The sequence below is a fragment of the Anabrus simplex genome, chromosome 2, assembly GCF_040414725.1.
Source record: "Anabrus simplex isolate iqAnaSimp1 chromosome 2, ASM4041472v1, whole genome shotgun sequence".
Classification (NCBI taxonomy): Eukaryota; Metazoa; Arthropoda; class Insecta; order Orthoptera; family Tettigoniidae; genus Anabrus; species Anabrus simplex.
In genome coordinates, this window is record NC_090266.1 from 832,358,710 (window position 1) to 832,379,240 (window position 20,531).

General features: G+C 40.9%; 1 protein-coding gene across 10 annotated transcripts in view; it reads left to right on the forward strand.

Annotated features, from left to right (window-relative positions):
* Pex14 (peroxin 14) overlaps nt 1-20,531 on the forward strand; it is a 103,078-nt gene that overhangs the window by 18,653 nt on the left and 63,894 nt on the right. The window contains exon 4 of one of the 10 annotated variants that reach the window (XM_067141544.2): nt 12,954-13,207. The exons of the other annotated variants lie outside the window; for them this stretch is intronic. Coding sequence (XP_066997645.1) covers nt 13,088-13,207 — 120 coding nt within the window. The 5' untranslated portion in view covers nt 12,954-13,087. The remainder of the gene's footprint in view (nt 1-12,953; nt 13,208-20,531) is intronic. 10 annotated transcript variants of the gene reach the window in all.

A 20,531-nucleotide genomic window follows, 5' to 3' on the forward strand; every position in this document is an offset into this window, starting at 1 on the left:
GTTAGTTTTTATTCGGATCAATTGCACGAAGTATAGACATTCGTATTACACATCCTCTGAGTATGTTGATCCTTTATAGTACGCGTAGTTTGAAAGTAGCAAGTTCTACAGGGCATTTTATTGACAGAAAGCTAAGTTTCCAGAAATACAAAAGAAATTGTTGTTCAGACTACCACCTCAAACAGTTTTATTTATAGAGTTTATCATTATATCAATTCACACAGTATCATGCATTTGTGGTTAACCAAGTAAGGAGAATGCTCTGCACATGGAAAGAGGATATTGTCATATACAAATTTAGCTTGACATTGCATCACATTACTAGATTTATTTTGAACAAACCATGCAGTTGAATCTTGTCACAATATTTTGGGGTGAAAATGCTCAAGTTTACTTGTGATACAGTAATGGTTTTCCTTTTGTGAATTAATGATTCTTGTATCCTTTACTTTTCTCCAAGCATCCCTTCAGCCTGTGTTAGATTCTGTTTTTTCTTGGGTATTTTCAATCTTGATTTCATTGAATTCTTCTGTGCTTATCTTGTTTTGCAGAGAACAGTCTAGGATGGTAGGGACCGGAGAATAGTTGCTTTCTTGCGTGTGGAATAACAGGTTAGATTTTGTTTACAGCTTTCCTTTATTGGTTTGTGTACGTCCTAGCCAGTGACAAAATAACCATTGGTCGAACACTTCAGGGATGTTTGGCAGAATCCCCTCCTGAAGGGAGTGATGTCGGGCTGTTTCTTGTATAAGCCACTGGCCCACATTAGGTATAAGGTGTTAGATTTTGTTTACAGCTTGTCTTTATTGGTTTGTGCACATCCTGGCTAGTGACAAAAGAACCATTGGTCTGACAAGGCAGGGGTGTTTAGCAGAAGGCCTCTCGAAGGGAGTGAGTGCTGGCTCTGTTATGTGATAGCCATTGGCTCACATGGGAAATTTTTGAGATGTATTGTACAATTTTCTGTTATGAAGGTCAATCAAATATAAACAGGATTTTTGTTCCTGAATATCAGTTGGTAGGACTGGCCCCGCAGTTCTGCTATGCTTAGGCAGGACCGTTAGGAGTGGAGAGAGTGTGCGGTTAGATATTTCGTTCTATTTCGTCAGTAACGCTCACGATGTTGGAGCAACAGGTGCACCCCTGCACTGTGCAGTGCATAATTATAAAATTTCTTGCTCGGGAGGGAGTTACAGCAACAGAAATTTGCCAGAGATTGATTGCACGGTTTGGTGATCAAACGTCGTCAAGGATGCTTGTGTTTGCCTAACATAAAAAGTTCAAGGAAGGATGAGAACGTGTGGAAAATCGGTATCACGATCGCCCTCCTTGGACCGGCATTACAGACGAAAACATTTGTGTGATTAAAGACATTATTGACGACGATCAACGGGCGGGAGTATCAGAAATTGCAGAACTAGTCTGAATTAGTTATGGGAGCTGTCAAGCAATCATCACAAACGACCTACAGTTCTGTAAAGTGTGCTCCAGATGGGTCCATCGCCTTTTGACCGAAAATCTGAAGTTGAGACGTTTGGAGGTCTGTCAGAGGCTCACAGCAAAGTTTGCGGAAGAAGGTGATGCATTTTTGAGTTGGATCGTCATCTGCGATGAAACCTGGGTCTACCACTACACTCCCGAATCCAAACCAGCCAGTAAGGAGTGGCAGAGGAAAGGGGAGGCAGCACCAGTGAAAGCAAAGACTCGACTGTCAGCTGGCAAGGTTCTTGCAACCGTATTTTTTTTCTTCGATCGAGGCATTTTGCTGTTTGAATTTTTACGTGAGCGATGCACAATCAATGCTGCTTACTACTGCGAGCTGTTGAACAAGGCTAGGGTTGCATATCGCCACAAAAGATGAGACCAACCGATTCGACAGGTCATCCTCCTCCACGACAATGCGCGGCCCCATACTGCAGCTCTGTCTCCAAGCCACAAGAAATGCACTAGACTACACTGATCATCCTCCTTACATTCCGGACATATTGCCCTGTGATTTCCATTTGTTCAGACCGCGTAAAGAAGCTCTAGAAGGGCAACGATTTGAAGATGAGAGTGTGGAAGACTTTGTGCGCAACTGGCTGGTGACATGACCCTGTTCTTTTTACGATGCGGGCATCAAAAAGCTGCTCATATGCTGGGACAAATGCATTTCCGAAGCAGGAAAGTGTGGAAAAATAAATTGTAATTGCTTTGTGTTTTCAAGAAATGAATTTAAATAATAAAAAGTCCCGTTTATATTTGATCCCCCTCATATTTATTATTGGTTTATGCACGTCCTAGCTAGTGACAAAATAACCATTTTTCAAACACGTCAGGGATGTTAAACAGAATGCTCTCCTTGTCTTTATTGGTTTGTGCACATCCTGGCTAGTGACAAAAGAACCATTGGTCGGACAAGTCAGGGGTGTTTAGCAGAAAGCCTCTCGAAGGGTGAGCCCCACCTATGTTGTAGGTGCCTGTGGCACATTTGAAGTTAAAACTGATTGTTTAGAATGTATTACGGAGGCAAAGTTGGCTATGATGACTAACTGCATTTAGTTCTGGGAGCAATGCCATGCTTCATAAAATGCATCCAGTGGTAGTTGAGTCTAAAGTGGAGGGTTGTGGGTAACTGCGGAAATTTTTCCTGTGTTTGATTATTAATGTTACTTTCGTCTGGGGGTGGGAGGGTGGAATTCTAGCATCGTCGATGAACTCATCTCGCCTCAGCAAGCATTTTAAGGCAACATTCATGTACAGTAGGTTATCTTGCCGAGTAATGTTTTATACAGCTGGTTCCTATCCTATGAATAATTTTAATTTATTGATAAATTTCCTAGATCTTCGAAAATGTTTTAAGATAAGGCTAGGTAAACAATAGGGTATCTGCCACTTGGGTGACAGCCCTAAATGCAGATCATTGATGATTTTGCTCCTGTTTTCAAATGATTGTTTTGAAAGGAAGGTAATGGTTTTTATGACGAAAAAAATACGACCCTCTTACGAATTTGCTCTCTCTCACAATCTGACCTTGATGTGCAATCTGTATATTTCTAGAAATAAATATTTGTCTGAGTAATGATACCATTAGAATTGGGACTTTTAACATAAGAGTTACTTCAAAGCATAATTATCAAAATCATCTCGTGGTTCTTCAGCAGTAGTACTGGAATCAGTTTTAAATTTGGGTTCCTCCTGTACATTATCTTCACTCCCCTCCACGTTGTTAGTCACAGAGCACTTTTTAAATCATCCTTCTACGGACTCATTTCCCCATACTCTTGTTACCCACACTAACAGCTGAATGCTTGGTTTCTTCATCTTGCCTTTGATGTCAGTACCTGGTTAAATTTAAACTGTACGTATTGTGCTGCACCTTGCAGCATTATGTCCTTGAACATTTCAATACTCTCTCTCACTCATGGATCTGCCATTTTGTCTTATTAGGAACTGACACCTTAATACAGGACAACTGTTCAGCCTACTGTACACTGTACTACAATATTATTCCTTCATCTCAAGTTTCCAGTGATTCGTACTAACGTCAGGTCATTCAAAACAGTTCAGAAATAACACTGTGCAACAAAATTCTATCATTTTTCATGGCATGAAATGGAAGTATGTCACATTTACTAATTTGCATGTCCTCAATTCAATTTTAAAGGCAAAAACCCAATTATGTGTTCCCGTCCCGGTTAAACTCAGCCGGCGAACATGAGGATCCCAAGGAGTGACTGATCGTGTGGCCAACCCAATATTTAACACTTATACGCTCAGCGAGCCAATCTATCGGCTCGATTGGTATTGCTTAAAACACTCAGCGTGCCGATCTATCGGCTTTGTGTTCAGATGGCTGTATAAGTACCTTAATGGACTCCCAGATGTCAGGAAAAGACATCAATAGTAGCTTTTGGATTTAGTTTACACTTTTCTTGAGAGATAGAGACACTAAGCTCACCTGTTTTTGAACAAATGAAGTTATCAAATCACGTATGTTCACCGCATGGTGAGTTGAAGTGTGCTGCTTGCGAGTACAGTCTCATTAAGCTTCAAAATACGTGTTTTCCTTCGTTTTATTGTTTCCATTTTAATAATAGATTATTGTTTATATTCTACATTTATCAATGTTCTCAAGTGAATTTTAGTTTAACATTTCGTGTTATTAGATTTTCGTGCCACGAGTAGGCCTAATGTTTTTACATGGCTGGGCCAAGTTCTAGGCTAAATAATTCCGATGTTTTAGATTATTTAGATGCTTTAGACAGTGACAGTGACGTTATAGCCGATATTGATTCGTATTTCAGTCCTACTCATTGGCTGAATGTTCAGCGTTGAGGCCTTCGGTTCAGAGGGCCCGGGTTTGATTCGTGGCCAGGTCGGGAATTTTAATCGCCATTGATTAATTCTTCTGACCCGGTGCCTGGGTGTTTGTGTTTGTCCCAACACTTTCTTCTTCATATTCAGACAACACACTACACTACACTACAAACTACCACGGAAACACGCGATAGTGATTACCTCCCCCCCATATAGGGTTGGCGTCAGCAAGGGCATCCGGCCGTAAAACACGAGCCAAATCCACATGTGCGACACAGTTCGCACCCGCGACCCCACAGGTGTGGGAAAAGCTGTAGATAAAGAAGAAGAGTGATTCGGGTTTTACAGGTACTGATGATAGGAGAATGTTTTCCAAAACACAAATGCTGACTCATGAGTAAATAAGAATAAAAAAAACAAAATTATATCATGTTATACAGAATTAAATGCTCTTATTTTCAGAATGACTGAACAACAATATCACTAAAGAACATATTATTTTTTTAGTATTTGAAAACCGATTTTTATTTTTTGTAATATATTTTCAAATTTCAAAATTTATTTTGTAGTAAAATATGCCATGAACAATTTTGGGATATTTTTTTCCTAAAACGATATTAAATACTGTACTACTGTGATTTTTTCAGTTTTGTAACTGGGGATTTCTTTATATGTCAATTTTTTTACATTTTAACATACATAATCATGAAAAATGGCCTGAGTGTTTTGGGCTTGACTGGTGAAAATAGCCTGAGAGCAAAAGGGTTAAGGACATAAGAAAGTGACAAGACGAATAGGACACAAATAGCACTTCCCATCAAAAGGGAGTGACAATATATTACAAAAACATCAAGTGGGCAGATAATTGCCGTAATTTTACAAAAATGAATTCTTTCAGTATTAGTGATTCTTGATGAATTAAATTAGACTTGGGCTCCTTCCCATGACATTACACTATGACAGTCTAAAGAACAATAATATTTAATTGAAATGTGAAGTAGATGAATCAAATTGATAATTAAATAAAATATTATCCACATCTGCTGGAGATTATAATCTGATAAAATATCAGTTAGACAAAATAAACCTCATTTGTCCTATATCACCGAAGTAAATGTTGATCAATGCTTGCACTTATTCTACAGGCTTGTAACTTAATCCAGCATACACTTAGGGTGAGTCTAGGATATCACTCCCCAAGTCAAAAATACTGTATGTACTGAAAATGATTGATAACTAAACTCATTTATCTTGCATTAACTTGTTAATTCAAGTGTTTTAACAACCTAATTTATTTACAAATTTATGCAAGTGTGAAAAAACATTTCTATTTTTTATAATGAATTTTATGAACTTTACAATCGCTGCTGAATTAATCATACTGTAGCATTTGAGTAATCAATCTTATAAATCATGCAGTTACATTTCCTTTTGATTTCAATCAGTAATTCTGAATGTAAGTTATATCATCACCTTGTTAAGTCACAGTACTGTATTAATTAATCCTGAGAATAGTTTCTCTCAGTCTAATATATTATTAATTAATTAATAATTTAATAAATTTCACATTCATTTAAGTCTGACTATCTCTTTGAGTTACAAATTTATCACTGAGTTAATCCACTTTGAGATACAAATTATCAAAGATTTAATCTCTTTACAAATTAGGCTTACCTTGATGATAATCTGTTTGATCAAAGATTTAATCCTTTTGAGTTGCCTTGCTCTAAGATTGTACTCTGATCCTGATATCTCTGAAGTAATTCCCTAAATGTACAACATTAATATTGGTAAATCACCTAACTGGTTGAGTGTGAATAATTACACATTTAATTTAAGATTCACAATGTGGTGATAATGAACACCATCATGTTGTATAAGTGCTCCTCCATGAACCTTAAGAGACATCAGCTCCTACCATATATTCCACTGGCACACTTATCAAATAGTCGAGCACACTTTGCACTTCAAAAATCTTGCCTTAAATGCAAGTTTAAACACTCATCACTCTTTTAAATATTATATTAATTTTGGTGATTAAAATTAATTTTCAAGTGGTTATTAGTACTCCTACCACTCATATACATCAAATTAAGGAAATGCATAGATGATCCCTTCATTACATACTGAAATATAATCTGGAAAAGCCTAGCTCCGTTCCTTGAAATAGCAATCACCACCATCATTGTCACAAGTAATTTAGTTATTTAAGTCTTAATTACTGTGAGGGAGTCTTAGTTTTATTACTCATAATAAATTCCATTATGTTTCCATATTGACTTACATATCTTATGCTTCTGAAAGAAGAATTTATTTGGTCCATCTTTCAGTACATTAGGAAAGACATTTTACATAATGGAAAAGCATTTTCTGTTATTACACCAGTACATATTTAGACGCCTATTGGGTCATCCTCATCTGGTTCACAGTCACATTGATCAAAGACATTCCATAAAATTACTAAAAACAAATACTGCCTAAAATGGATGATGTTTTGTGAGCAAATATACATTAAAATGTGGTGCTGCAATATAAAAAGAACACTTCTGATATGTCTTAATATTAAACACATTTTCACAGTATAATGTATTGTGAATTGTGAAGCATCAATCGTGATATCCACTGTTTTTAAGTTTAATGTTTTTTATATACACTGATTGCTTGAATGAATTTGTGGTTGACATTCCTATAACGTAAAATTGTAGAGGTTTTCTTATTGATAGACTGAAGGAAATTTTGTTCTTCTCATATTTAACTTGAGATGAAGTTTATAGTGAAGTGCCAAATACGGAAATATCGTGTATAGGCTTCACTTTATGATATTCTATTTAGAGTAAAAAGAAAAGAATTTTGTGAGTGGAAGTAAAACTGATTTTACGCTGTTGAAAATCAAATGAATTGCTGGTACTTACTCCTACGTCCTTCGGTCCCTTCTAAGCGGGCTTCATCCATGTTGTTCCCTCACGTCATGTCGATGCTGGACTGATTGCTTCCCGGCAATGAGGACGGCCTGTTATTGTGGAGAGGAGGGGAAGGTAGGGGAGCAAGGATTGGTGGGCATGCGGGTGCGGGGAGAGCGATCGCTTGTCTATTATTTGTAGAAAATGTTTGATTTGTTCTAGTATTTGACTTAGGGATAATTAATTCGTTGATGAGAACATTAATTTTTGCAAAATTTCTGGATTTGACACTTAACTTTCAGTATAATGTTGAATAAGTCATATGGCTTATAGATAATAATCTGTTCACTGTACCGGGCGAGTTGGCCGTGCTGTTAGGGGCACGCAGCTGTGAGCTCGCATCCGGTAGATAGTGGGTTCGAATACCACTGTCGGCAGCTCTGAAGATAGTTTTCCGTGGTTTCCCATTTTCACGTCAGGCAAATGCTGGGGCTGTACCTTCATTAAGGCCACGGCTGCTTCCTTTCCATTCCTAGGCCTTTCCTGTCCCATCGTCTCCATAAGACCTATCTGCATTGGTGCGACATAAAACAAATAGCAACAACAATCTATTCATCGCCACAGTACAAAGTTCATGTTGAGAATTTCTGATAAAATTTTAAGTATTAGATTCTCATAACTCATAACATAGCCAGCAGAGAACAATAAATTGCAGAAAGCCACAGCAAAAAGCCAAGAGAGCAAAGAGGGCGAATTCTGCATATATCGGCATATTTTGTGGTTTGATTCATCATTCCATAGACTGCTTTGATGCAGCGTTCCATGCCACCCTATCCTGTGCTAACCTTTTCATTTTTACGTAACTGTTGCATTCTACATCAGCTCTAATCTGCTTGTCATATTCATACCTTGGTCTACCCCTACCATCCATACCGCCTACACTTCCTTCAAAAATCAACTGAACAAGTCCTGGGTGTCTTAAGATGTGTCCTATCATTCTATCTTTTCTTGTCAAATTTAGCCAAAATTAAGAACTACTGTTAGGTTTAATGGTCCACCCAATCAATACACTTCAATTTACAAGTGAAAACTATTAAATATAAAAATATTTTAAACATACTTTGGAACATGTTTCGTCTCATTTGAGACTTCTTCAGCTACAACGTCTTGTAGCAGATTACAATGCTCGTTGTTGCTGTCTAATAATTTAAAAATGGAAGAACTCATGTCCTTTAAGAATTGTTTGAGAGTACGCTAAAGATAAAATATACACATTATTTACATAAAATTGTCCATCACTTCTTGCAAAAAAAATTTTATCTTCAATGTTAAAATTTTAATGACATTTCTTGAAAATATGACATGCCAGCAATAATGTCTTGTAACAGATTACAATGCTCATTGTTGCTGTCTAATAATTTAAAAATGGAAGAACCCATGTCCTTTATGAACAGTTTGAGAATACACTAAAGTAAAACTATACATACTATTTACATATAATTGTTCATCACTTCTTGCAAAAAAAAATTTTCTTCAATGTCAAAATTTGAATGACATTTCTTGAAAATGTGACATGCAGTGCTGGTAGCTTCAGTGTACTGACTGAGGGAGATTTGAATTCTGGCCTCGGAATATAAAAATGGGACTTGTCAGGCAGAATTCAAATCTCCCTCAGTCAGTACACTGAAGTTACCAGCTACCAGCACTGCATGTCATATTTTCAAGAAATGTCATTCAAATTTTAACACTGAAGATAAAATTTTGTTGCAAGAAGTGATGAACAATTATATGTAAATAGTATGTATAGTTTTACTTTAGTGTATTCTCAAACAGTTCATAAAGGACATGGGTTCTTCCATTTTTAAATTATTAGACAGCAACAATGAGCATTGTAATCTGCTACGAGATGTTATGGCTGAAGAAGTCTCAAATGAGACAAAACATATTCCAAAGTATGTTTGTATATTTTTATATTGTAACGTGTTGGCGGGGTAAATAAGTAAATAAATGAGTACAGCACCTGGTAGCGTCCTATTTCTAAGATTTATTAACTTAGCACTACAATTACAGATTTACACACACACACACACACACACACACACACACACACACACAGACGATAGCCGAGATTACAACTTACGCAAGTACACTCACACGGTTCGCGCTCTCTCTCTTAGTTTCTCATGTTCCATCTACAATGACACACACACAGAGTCATTGATTATGTACACTACACTCACTCAGCCACTCAGTCACACTCGCTAGCGCTGTCACGGTCCACAGCCTACACATCAGTCTCGGAGGTCGGGATAGTATCCGCTGTTCACTCAATCCGTTGAACCCCGTTCGCAGTCTGCACACGTCGGCACCCAGTGTTTCCTTTGCGCTGCTCCAAAACACTCCAGGTTCTCCTCCAGCAGCCAGCCTCAAGGGACACACACACACACACGACATCAGAGAAACAGGAACGAGCCCTCGGCTGCAACAGCCAGATGCTCCATCAGGCTGCACTCTCCCAGGCCATCACTGACTGCGCTCCAGCGAACTCAATCTCGCTGTCACTCGCTCTTACTCACTAACTCTCTCTAACTCTCACTGACTGACTGACTGTCACTCCAAGTTACTCCTCTCCTTATATACCCGCTCTGGGCCTCCCAGAACAGTCCGGATGCTAGATGTATCCAGGAACCTCGCGAGATAGAAGACTCCAGATTAATCTTCCACTCGTTTCCGTAGTCCTCTGCTGCGGGACCGCGGGCGGAGGTGAGAGTGGCTGGCCTAGCACTAAAGTGCTGCACGTGATTGGCGCGGCTGAAGTAAGGGGGTGGGCCGAATACGGTGACGAGGCTGGCCCGTAGCAATTTGGCATGGTGGACACTATAACCATTACAATATTAAATAGTTTTCACGTGTAAAGTGAAGTGTAATGATTGGGTGGACCATTAAACCTAAGACTAGTTCTTAATTTAAACTGTATCAATACGGATCTATAAAATGAAGTTCGTAAGTTGCAACAAATTTAGCCAAATCGATCTCTCACCAATTCGATTCAGTATCTCTTCATTTGTGATTCGATCTATCCATCTCACCTTAAGCATTTTCCTGTAACATCACATTTCAAAAGCTTCTATTCTCTGCCTTTCTGAGCTGGTTATCGTCCATGTTTCACTTCCGTACAATGGCACGCTCCAGATGAAAGTCTTCTGAAACATCTTTCTAATTCCTATATCAGTGTTTGAAGTGAGCACATTTCTTTTTTTAAGAAAGCTCTTCCTTGCTTGTGCCAGTCTGCATTTTTTGTCCTCCTTACTTCTGCCATTGTTAGTTATTTTACTATCCAAGTAACAATATTCATCTACTTCCTTTAAGACTTCATTTCCTAATCTAATATTTCCTGCACCACCTGCCTTCATTCAACTGCACTCCATTACTTCTGTTTTGGACTTACTTATTTTCATCTTGTACTCCTCACCCAAGACTTCGTCCATACCATTCAGCAACTTCTCGGGATCTTCTGCAGTCTCAGATAAAATAACAGTATCATTGGCAAATCTCAAGGTTATGTTTTCCTCTCCTTTGATTGTGATTCCCTTCCCAAATTCCTCTTTGATTACCTCTACTGCCTGTTCTTTGTAAACATTGAAAAGGAGGGGGGGGGGGGACAGGCTGCAGCCTTGCCGCACTCCTTTCTGGATTGCTGCTTCTTTTTCAAAGCCCTCGATTCTTATCACTGCAGACTGATTTTTATACAGATTGTAGATAATTCTTCATTCTCGGTATCTGATCCCAATCACCTTCAGAATCTTAAATACTGTAGTTTGGTCCAATCAACATTATCGAATGTTTTTTCTAGATCTGTGAATGCCATGTACGTGGGCTTGTCCTTAATTTGATTCTCTAAGATCAGACGTAAGGTTAGGATTGATTCACGTGTTCCTACATTTCTTCTGAAGCCAAATTTATCTTCTCCCAACTCGGCTTCAACTTGTCTTTCCATTCTTCTGTAAATAATATGTGTTAAAATTTTGCAGGCATGAGATACTAAACTAATGGTGTGGTAGTTTTCACACTTGTCAGCACCAGCTTTCTTGGGAATAGGTATAACAACATTCTACCGGAAATCGGATGGCACTTCTCCTGTCTCATACATCTTACACACTAAATGGAATAACCTTGCCATGCTGGTTTCTCCTAAGGCAGTCAGTAATTCAGAGGGAATGTTATCAATTCCAGGTGTGTTGTTCCTATTTAGGTCGCACACAGCTCTATCAAACTCTGACCTCAAAATTGGGTCTCCCATTTCATCAGCATCAACAGCCTCTTCATGTTCCAGAACCAAATTATCTACATCTTTACCTTCATACAACTGGTGGATATGCTCCTGCCATCTTTCTGCTTTGTCTTCTTTCCCTAGAAGTGGCTTTCTATCTGAGCTCTTAATATTCATACACCTAGATTTCCTTTCTCCAAAGGTTTCCTTGATTTTCCTGTATGCAGCATCTACCTTTCTCAGGACCATACAGCCTTCGACATCCTTGCACTTCTCCTTCAGCCATTCTTCCTTAGCTACCTTGCACTTTCTATCCACTTGATTCTTTAATCGCCTGTATTCTTTTCTGCCCTTTTCATTTCTAGCATTCTTGTATTTTCGTCGTTCATCAATCAGGTCTAGTATCTCCTGAGTTATCCACTGATTCTTAGTTGATCTTTTCTTCCTTCCTAACATTTCTTCAGCAGCCCTACTAACTTCATTTTTCATGACTATCCACTCTTCCTCTATTGTGTTTCCTTCAGCCTTTTCATTTAGTCCTTGTGCAACATGTTCCTTGAAACAATCCTCCACACACTTTTCTTTCAACTTTTCTAGATCCCATATCCTTGTATTCCTTCCTTTCTACAATTTCTTCAACTTCAGATGGCATTTCATGACCAACAAGTTGTGGTCAGAGTCCATGTCTTCTCCTGGGAAAGTTTTGCAATCCAACACCTGGTTTCTGAATCTCTGCCCAATCATAATGAAGTCTATTTGATACCTTCCAGTGTCTCCAGGTCTCGTCCACGTATACGGTCGTCATTTGTGGTGTTTGAACAAAGTGTTAGCAAGGACTAAATTATAATCAGTGCAGAATTCAACCAGCCGACTTCCTCTTTCGTTTCTTTGTCCCAATCCGAATTCTCCTTCTGTATTACCTTCTCTTCCTTGGCTAACCACCCCATTCCTGTCTCCCATCACAATTAGATTCTCATCACCTTTTACATATTGTATTAAATCTTCTATATATGCTTTTGATTTCCTCATCTGCTGAAATAGTAGGCATATAGTCCTGCACTATTGTGGTGGGCATTGGTTTGGTGTCTATCTTGATGACAATAATTCTTTCACTATGCTGGTCGTAGTAACTTACCCGCTACCCTATTTTCTTATTCATTATTAAATCAACTCCTGCATTTCCCCTGTTTGATTTTGTGTTGATAATTATGTAGTCGCCTGACCAAAAGTCCTGTTCTTCTTTCCAACGTACTTCACTTATACCAACTACATCTAACTTTAGTCTATCCTTCTCCCTTTCCACATTTTCTAACCTACCTCATCGATTCAAACTTCTAACATTCCATGCTCCGACTTGCAGAATGTTAGTATCCATCTTTGGCTTATATTAACTCTTATATGACGAAGGTGTGCCTATATTACGCTCACTATTGGTCACTCAGAAGTATTAGTAATTAATCATTGGTTCATGCCTGTTCGTCCAGAATGTTTCAACGTTCACCTGCGCGGACATCCCCAGCTTGCGTATCCACCACAATCCCTGTCTGCTATATGAGAGGTGGCAAGTTGTCTTCCTTCAGGAGAACCAGAATTCCAGGTTGAATGTTGACCCTTTCCAATGATCACATGGTCCGCTGTTGGAGTTGAGACAGGTAGTCCTTTGACCACCGCTTCCAGATGTACTGCCTGCAACACTGAAGTAGCTGCCACCTGGACAGACGAGAACCTGAAACTGCAAGTAAGTCTGCCTCTGAGATGGTTGTGATAGGTTCTCCAATCAGAAAGTGGCCGGGAGACAGGAATAAATAATGATCGGGACTATCAGAGAGTTTATTTATGGGTCTTAAATTTAGTCATGCCTCAGTCTGGACTAATAATGTGGCAAGTTCTTCAAAGGTCAGCACAAGAGTTTCTGCCTCCCTCCCACAGCCCACCAAAATGTGGGACATGGGGTGGGATAAAATGCCACTGTATTCCACACTGAGATGCAAAGTCATCAACTTTCCTTTGATGTAGTTCAGATCTGAAGAAGGTGTGAAGCTCCCATAGCTCATTTCTTGCTTCCACAAATGTAGTTCCATTGTCACTGTATATGTTCTGACAGATACCCCAATGCAATGTAAATCTATGCAGGACAGCTAGGAACGCATCAGTAGACAGATCAGAGACAAATTCAAGATGGATCGCCTTGGTCGCCATACAGACAAATAATATAACACTTCATCTTTGTTTAACTCTTACATGTCCCTTGCTTAATGTAAAGTGGACCCCCGTAGTCAACTCCACAGTTAAAAAGTAGTCTGTTGGGTTCTACCCTGTGGAGTGTGAGTTGGCGCATGAGTTGAGTTGATGTACTTGCCTTCCAATTGTAGCGAGGGAGACACTTGTGCATTCTACATGTGCGTTCCCCACCCGCAGGGTGTACCTCAGGCTTCCTCCCTCAAAGAAAGGTGGGTATGACTGTAGTCAAACTCCAAGAGTCATTGCAGATGATCACCTGGCAGGCCAATCGCAAAGGATATCAAGTTGAAGTCTCTTCATCCATTCATAGACACAAACCAGATTTTGGCAGACTGGAACAATCTCTAGCTTCATACAGCCCATCCCATCACCTCGTCGACGATGCTGCCTCCGCCGGCTTAGGGCGCAGCTTTCGCCGACCTCGTGAGGGAAGGAGACGTTGTCTTCTTCCCCTTCTGTGCCGGCGTAGGTTTCTTAGCCGGCACAGGCTTATTGTTGGTCGAAGGCCGGGATGGATCCACCTTCGAGCTCGTTCTCTTTGCAGCGTTGCTCACTGAAACAACTGCCGCCTTGGGCACAGCGATCTTCTGGAAAGGTGCTCCAGTTGAAAATGAGGAACCTGGGAGAGTCTGAGCTATCATGCTGAAGTCTAGTGTCTTGGCCGTTGCATTCAGAGAATTAAACTTACGGCGTGCTTCCTGGTAGGAAAGACCATCCGGGGTCTTGATCTCCTGGATCTTCTTCTCACTCACATAGGTCGGACAGTTCCGATCTCCAGGAGAATGAAGACCAGAGCAGTTAGTGCACGTGTACGGAGTTGTGCACATGAAGCATTTATCTCCATCTTTGGATAGGGATGTGAGTGTAGATTAGGTAGCATTACGCTGCTTCTAACCTAAACCTCAGAAGTCAACACCCACACTATGGCACTGTTACATTGGAATTGTAATGGTTATGACAGGCATCTTGCTGAGTTACGTCAGCTCATTAGTGAGTACGCAGCAAGTATAGTCTGTATTCAGGAGACAAACTTCAGACCAGGTCATCATACGGTCTTAAGAAATTTCAGACTACACTCGACAGAACGATATTATGCCCACCGGGTGTCTGGTGGCGTGGGTATTTTTGTCCGTTCTGATACTTATAGCGAAGAAGTTCCTCTAAGGACCCCACTGGAAGCAATTGCGGTGCGGGTACTGTTGCCTTTCATAGCAACAGTGTGTAACGTTTATTTTCCACCAGGCGAGCCTCTTAACATAAATGATGTCGCTGATCTTATAGATCAGCTTCCACCTCCCTTCATCTTGTTGGGTAATTTTAACGCCCATCACCCCATATGGGGCTCTGAGACGCCTTGTGTCCGGGGACGAGAGCTGGAAAGATTAGTAACAGAGCTGGATTTATGTATTGTGAACACAGGGTAACCAACTCACTTTAGTGTACGTTACGGCACATATTATCGCATAGACATAAGTCTATGCAGCCGAACGTTGGTTCCGCTGTTTCGGTGGAATACACACGATGATCTCTGTGATAGTGACCATTTTCCTATCATCCTTAAATTTGTTGAAACAAAAATCCGTCGAGGCTGCCCCTCGATGGATTCTTAAACATGCTGATTGGCCAAAGTACACATCACTAGCTGTCTTTAACGACGATATCAGGTGGACTGTTGGCGAGGAAATAACTTACATCACCCAAGTTATTCTTGCTGCTGCTGAGGAGTCCATTCCATCCTTCTCGGGGACTCCTCACCGAACACTGGTTCCTTGGTGGAACGAAGAAATAGCAGCAGCTATCAAGGAACACAGTTGCTCTCATAAACGTTATCGTAGACAGCCTACTGTGGCCAACTTGGTAACATTTAAACAGCTCCGCGCTAAGGCGAGAGTTCTTATCGACCAAAGTAAGAAAGCTTCGTGGGAGAGATACGTGTCTACGACGTCACATACTCCATCATCTAGCTAGCCATTTCGGGGATGTGTCTGGCTCTGAGAATTACCATCATGATTTCCTCGCTCTGAAGTGGGAGGCAGAACGTCATCACCTCAGTTTTGCCACTCAAGCTTCAGAGGACTATAATGTGCCCTTTACGGAGTGGGAACTTTGCAAGGACACGTCTCCTGGACCAGACAATATCCATAACCAGATGTTGAAACACCTTAGTGAGGATAGTCTATTATATCTCCTTTGTGTGTTCAACCGAATCTGGATAGAGGGTGACTTTCTGTCTCAGTGGCGAGAGGGCATAGTTATTCCATTCCTCAAGCCTGACAAAGATCCTAAGTATGCAGGAAGTTACAGACCGATTTGTCTTACAAACTGCCTTTTTAAGCTATTTGAGAGGATGGTAAATCGCCAACTTGTGTGGTGTCTGGAGAAACAAGGACTCTTGTCCGAGTACCAGTGTGGTTTTCAAGCTGCTCGCTCGACCACTGACAACCTGGTACGCCTGGAGAGCTCTATCCAGGATGCACTTCTCCACAAACAGCTGTTTTCTTTGACTTAGAAAAGGCCTATGACACCACCTGGCGATATGGTATCCTTTCAGTCCTGCATCAATGGAGATTCTGAGGTCACTTGCCGGTATTTTTTTGCAAATTTCTTGCCCCCCCCCGTCTATTCCGTGTCCGAGTATCGAGGACATATTCGCAATACCACGTTCAGGAAAATGGAGTCCCACAGGGTTCGGTTCTTAGTGTCACCCTGTTCGCGATTGCCATGAACGGTATTGTTGCTGCTGCTGGTTCAGCAGTCATACCGTCGCTATATGTGGACGATTTTGCTCTGCACTATAACTCGCGTAATATGGCAGTCGCAGAGCGACAATTACAGCAAGCTATTAGGAGAGTGGAGCAGTGGACCTTCGAATATGGCTTTCGGTTTTCCACCACAAAGACCTGTGTTGTCCACTTTTGTCGCCAACGTTCTCTTCACGCTCCTGAACTTTATTTAGGAACTGTAGCTATTCCTGTAGTTGACACTTACCAATTTCTTGGGCTCCTTCTCGATAGCAAATTATCGTGGGAGCCACATGTGCGGCAGTTAATAGTGCAATGCACTAAGAAGCTGAATATCATGAAGTTTCTTAGCAGCACTAATTGGGGGCTGACCGCGCGGTGATCCTACGATTCTATAGGGCACGTATTTATCACGGCTAGATTATGGCAGTGCAGCATATGGCTCAGCAAGACCAAGCATCCTTGCGAAACTGAACAGCATCCACCACAGTGGGGTTAGGTTGGCGACTGGAGCTTTTTGTACAAGCCCCGTTGCTAGCCTGCTCGCTGAATCTGGTGTTCTGTCTTTACACCTGAGACGCCAGTAAATGCTTCTATTGTATGCCGCAAATTTGCGACAGATGCCACTTAATCCAAGCTATCCTTGCGTATTCAACGATGCAAACCGTTGGCTGTACACTGCTTATCCTTGAGCAACGTGGCTGGTTGGAATACGCTTGGATAGCAGTCACATATTGTTTCACGTACGTTCAGTTTCTTGCCTTGTCAGACAACCAAGTGGGGTACCTCCGTGGGTAATGCGACGAACTGAAATATTCCTGGATCTGCACACTGGCCCGAAGGAAAACATGGACCCTTTGATTTATCGGAGTCTCTTCCTGTCCGTTTTTGGCCGCTATCCTGGTTCAGTTGTCATCTACATGGATGGTTCAAGGACAGAAACGAAGGTGGGCTGTGCGTTCATTGTCGACAATGAGAGGTTTCTTTTTGCTCTCCCGGAAACTTGTAGTGTGTACTCAGCGAAGCTCTATGCCATCTGTGAAGCTCTGCGGTACGCACTATCTGATGAATGCCGGCGCTTTCTTCTGTGTACTGACTCCTTTAGCTCACTACAGTCTATTGGTACCTGTTTCCCTCGGCACCCTCTGGTGCAGCGGGTCCAGGACCTGCTGGCTGGGTGTTCGGATGCCAGCACCATAATTACGTTTATGTAGCTCCCAAGCCACATGGGTATAGAGGGCAATGAATTAGCACATAAGGCTGCCAAGGAGGCAGTTACACTGCGCCCGTTGCCTTACAAGGTTCCAGCAAGTGATATTCGCACTCAGCTGAGACATCTGGTTATGTCCCATTGGGAGATGGGGTGACAGGCCATTCCACTTCCAAATAACCTGAGAGCGATAAAAGGAACAACGAAGGTATGGAGGACTTCCCTTCGGGCTTCGCGGAGGGAAGCAGTGGTATTATGTCGTCTACGAATTGGCCACGGTATCCTGACTCAATCCCATCTATTGAAAAGAGAACCCCCTCCGGTATGTACTTGCGACAATCATCTTACCTTGGTACACATCGTTACAGAGTGTGTGGACCTGGTCGATCTGCGCCGTAGTCTTAACCTTCCGAGTACAATCTCTGTATCCTGCGAGATGACGAGCAGTCAGCAGACCTCGTCATCCGCTTTATGAGGTATAGTGGTCTTTTTTATCGTGTGTAATGATGTCCTTTGTCCTAGTGTATTTGTTTTAATTGCACTTTTATCCCATTGACCTTATTTTAGTTTGTCTTGCGTATTGTAATGTGTTATTTTAACGTCTAACGTAAATTTTATATTTATATATATCGGTACCTCTAGGCAATGCCTTATTCCTTTGTTTCCTGTATTTTCTCTTATTTTATTAGAAAATAAGGCATTGCGAATTAGATCCACTGATTGTTTTAATCTCGTACTCAATTTTCTTCATCACCATTTTTTTTAACTCTAATCAGTGGATAATTTTTAAAATTTCATATATCATCTATCATGTCGTCTATCTCGTTCCATTAGGGGCCGATGACCTTCGATGTTAGGCCCCTTAAAACATAATCATCATCATCATCATCATCATCATCATCATTGAAGCCTGAGGTTAATCATGTACCTCAGTATGAAGGCCATGACTCTCACCAGCTGTAACCAAGAAGAAAAGCTGTGTACTAAGTCTTCAAAGAAATAACTGATGATGAGTAAGCAAGCAGCAGGTTTCCATTGATCTGATACATCAGTGAGTTCAGCAATTTTCTTCATTATTCTGAAAGGCTAGGCCGACTGAGACTGGTATAGCAAGGATGGACCCGCCCACCACAACTGGTTATCTTGAAGAAAATGTGGTTCAAGCCCCCTTGAAATGATGTCAGTTGGATTGTTCTGTGACATCACATGGTTCCATTGTTCCACAGATGACAGCCGTTGTATCTTAGACACTCGGTTACCAACAAATGATTTCCATGGAGCGGGCTCTTCTGCAAACCAGTCTACTACTATTGTAGACTCTGTCCAATTGTAGTTTTGTTCAATATTTAGTTTAAGTGCAGTTCTAACCTTTATCTTAGACACTCGGTTACCAACAAATGATTTCCATGGTGCGGGCTCTTCTGCAAACCAGTCTACTACTATTGTAGACTCTGTCCAATTGTAGTTTTGTTCAATATTTAGTTTAAGTGCAGTTCTAACCTTATCCATTAGTTTTACAAGGAGTAATGTGCCACACAGATTGAATCGAGGGAAAGAGATCTGCTTCAATGGTGCCACTCTGGACTTGTAGCTTAACAACAGTACTGTGACATTATCCTTGACATCTATACCCTGTAGGTAGACAGATGCTCCAAAGGCCCTTTCTGAAGCGTCAGGGCATTGGTGTAATTCATATGGTTTAATTTCCACGTCTCCTGTCACTCTTCAGGAGATGTGAATGTCATTGAGTGATGGCAGATGTACCTGAAGCTGTTCCCAGTACTGTATTTTCTTGCATAATTAATGCCCTTGCATAATTTACGCATCCCAATATTTTTGGGTCCAAAGTGGAGAAAAAGAAATGTTTATGTATTTGACCACCAACTTCTTTGAACATCCATCATGCAGCTCCTGATGCATTTCAAAATGAAGATGTCAACTACTCAAGTAATAGCCTTCCTAATGCAAAACCAGGCATTCCAAATACTAGGCTATGTGCTGTTATGAGCCGGTAGGAAATACCACTACACTAGTTCAGTGAGAGAATCAGCGCAGAAGTGACTAGTGACACTCTGTTCCAGTCTGGTACAAACATATTTTATGAGTGTTTCGGGTACAGGACATGAGTTTTCTGTGATTTTAAAATTGTTTGTTAGTCCTCAGCGAGCAAGTATTCGAGTAATACTGCATCATCTGAACTCGCAGTGATCAGTTACGCCGAAACATATGGGAATAGGGCAGCGGGCCGCAAGTATTCAGGGTCCAAATGCAATGTGTGCTACTGCAGTAACAGAAGTGCACTTCAAGTGACCAACAAGCCTCGCAGAGCATTTCGCGGACAAAAAAGTGGCAAGTTTCTGCAAATAGAGGAGGATCTGCTTAAATTTATGATTTGTTTACGCAACGTTGGATATGCCTTTTCTCACGAAACGCTGTATTTTAAAGGACTAGAAGTAGCTGCTGCACATGGAATCAGTGTCTCTTATTTGGAGGTTAGCCGCAGCTAGATGATTAATTTTATGAAGGTAAATGAACTTGCTGTTCAACGAAGAATAACATTATGTCAAAAGACATGCCAAATAATTTCAACCAAAAAGTAATTGATTTTCATCGCTTTGTGTTTGAGAAGCGTAAAGTGAAGGAATGCATGATTTCCCAAACAGGAACCGCAGGTCACACGCCAATTGGTTTCCATGTGCCACAAAGTCGAACAATCGACAGGAAAGGGACATAGTGTTATCGTACACATTAACGGAAGCGAAAGACAATGATGTACTGCAATGCTTGCTGTAACAGCTGATGGCAGAAAGCTTGCACCTTTCGTTGTTCTGAAACAAAAAGTAATGTCTAAAGTAAAATTTCCGCGAGGG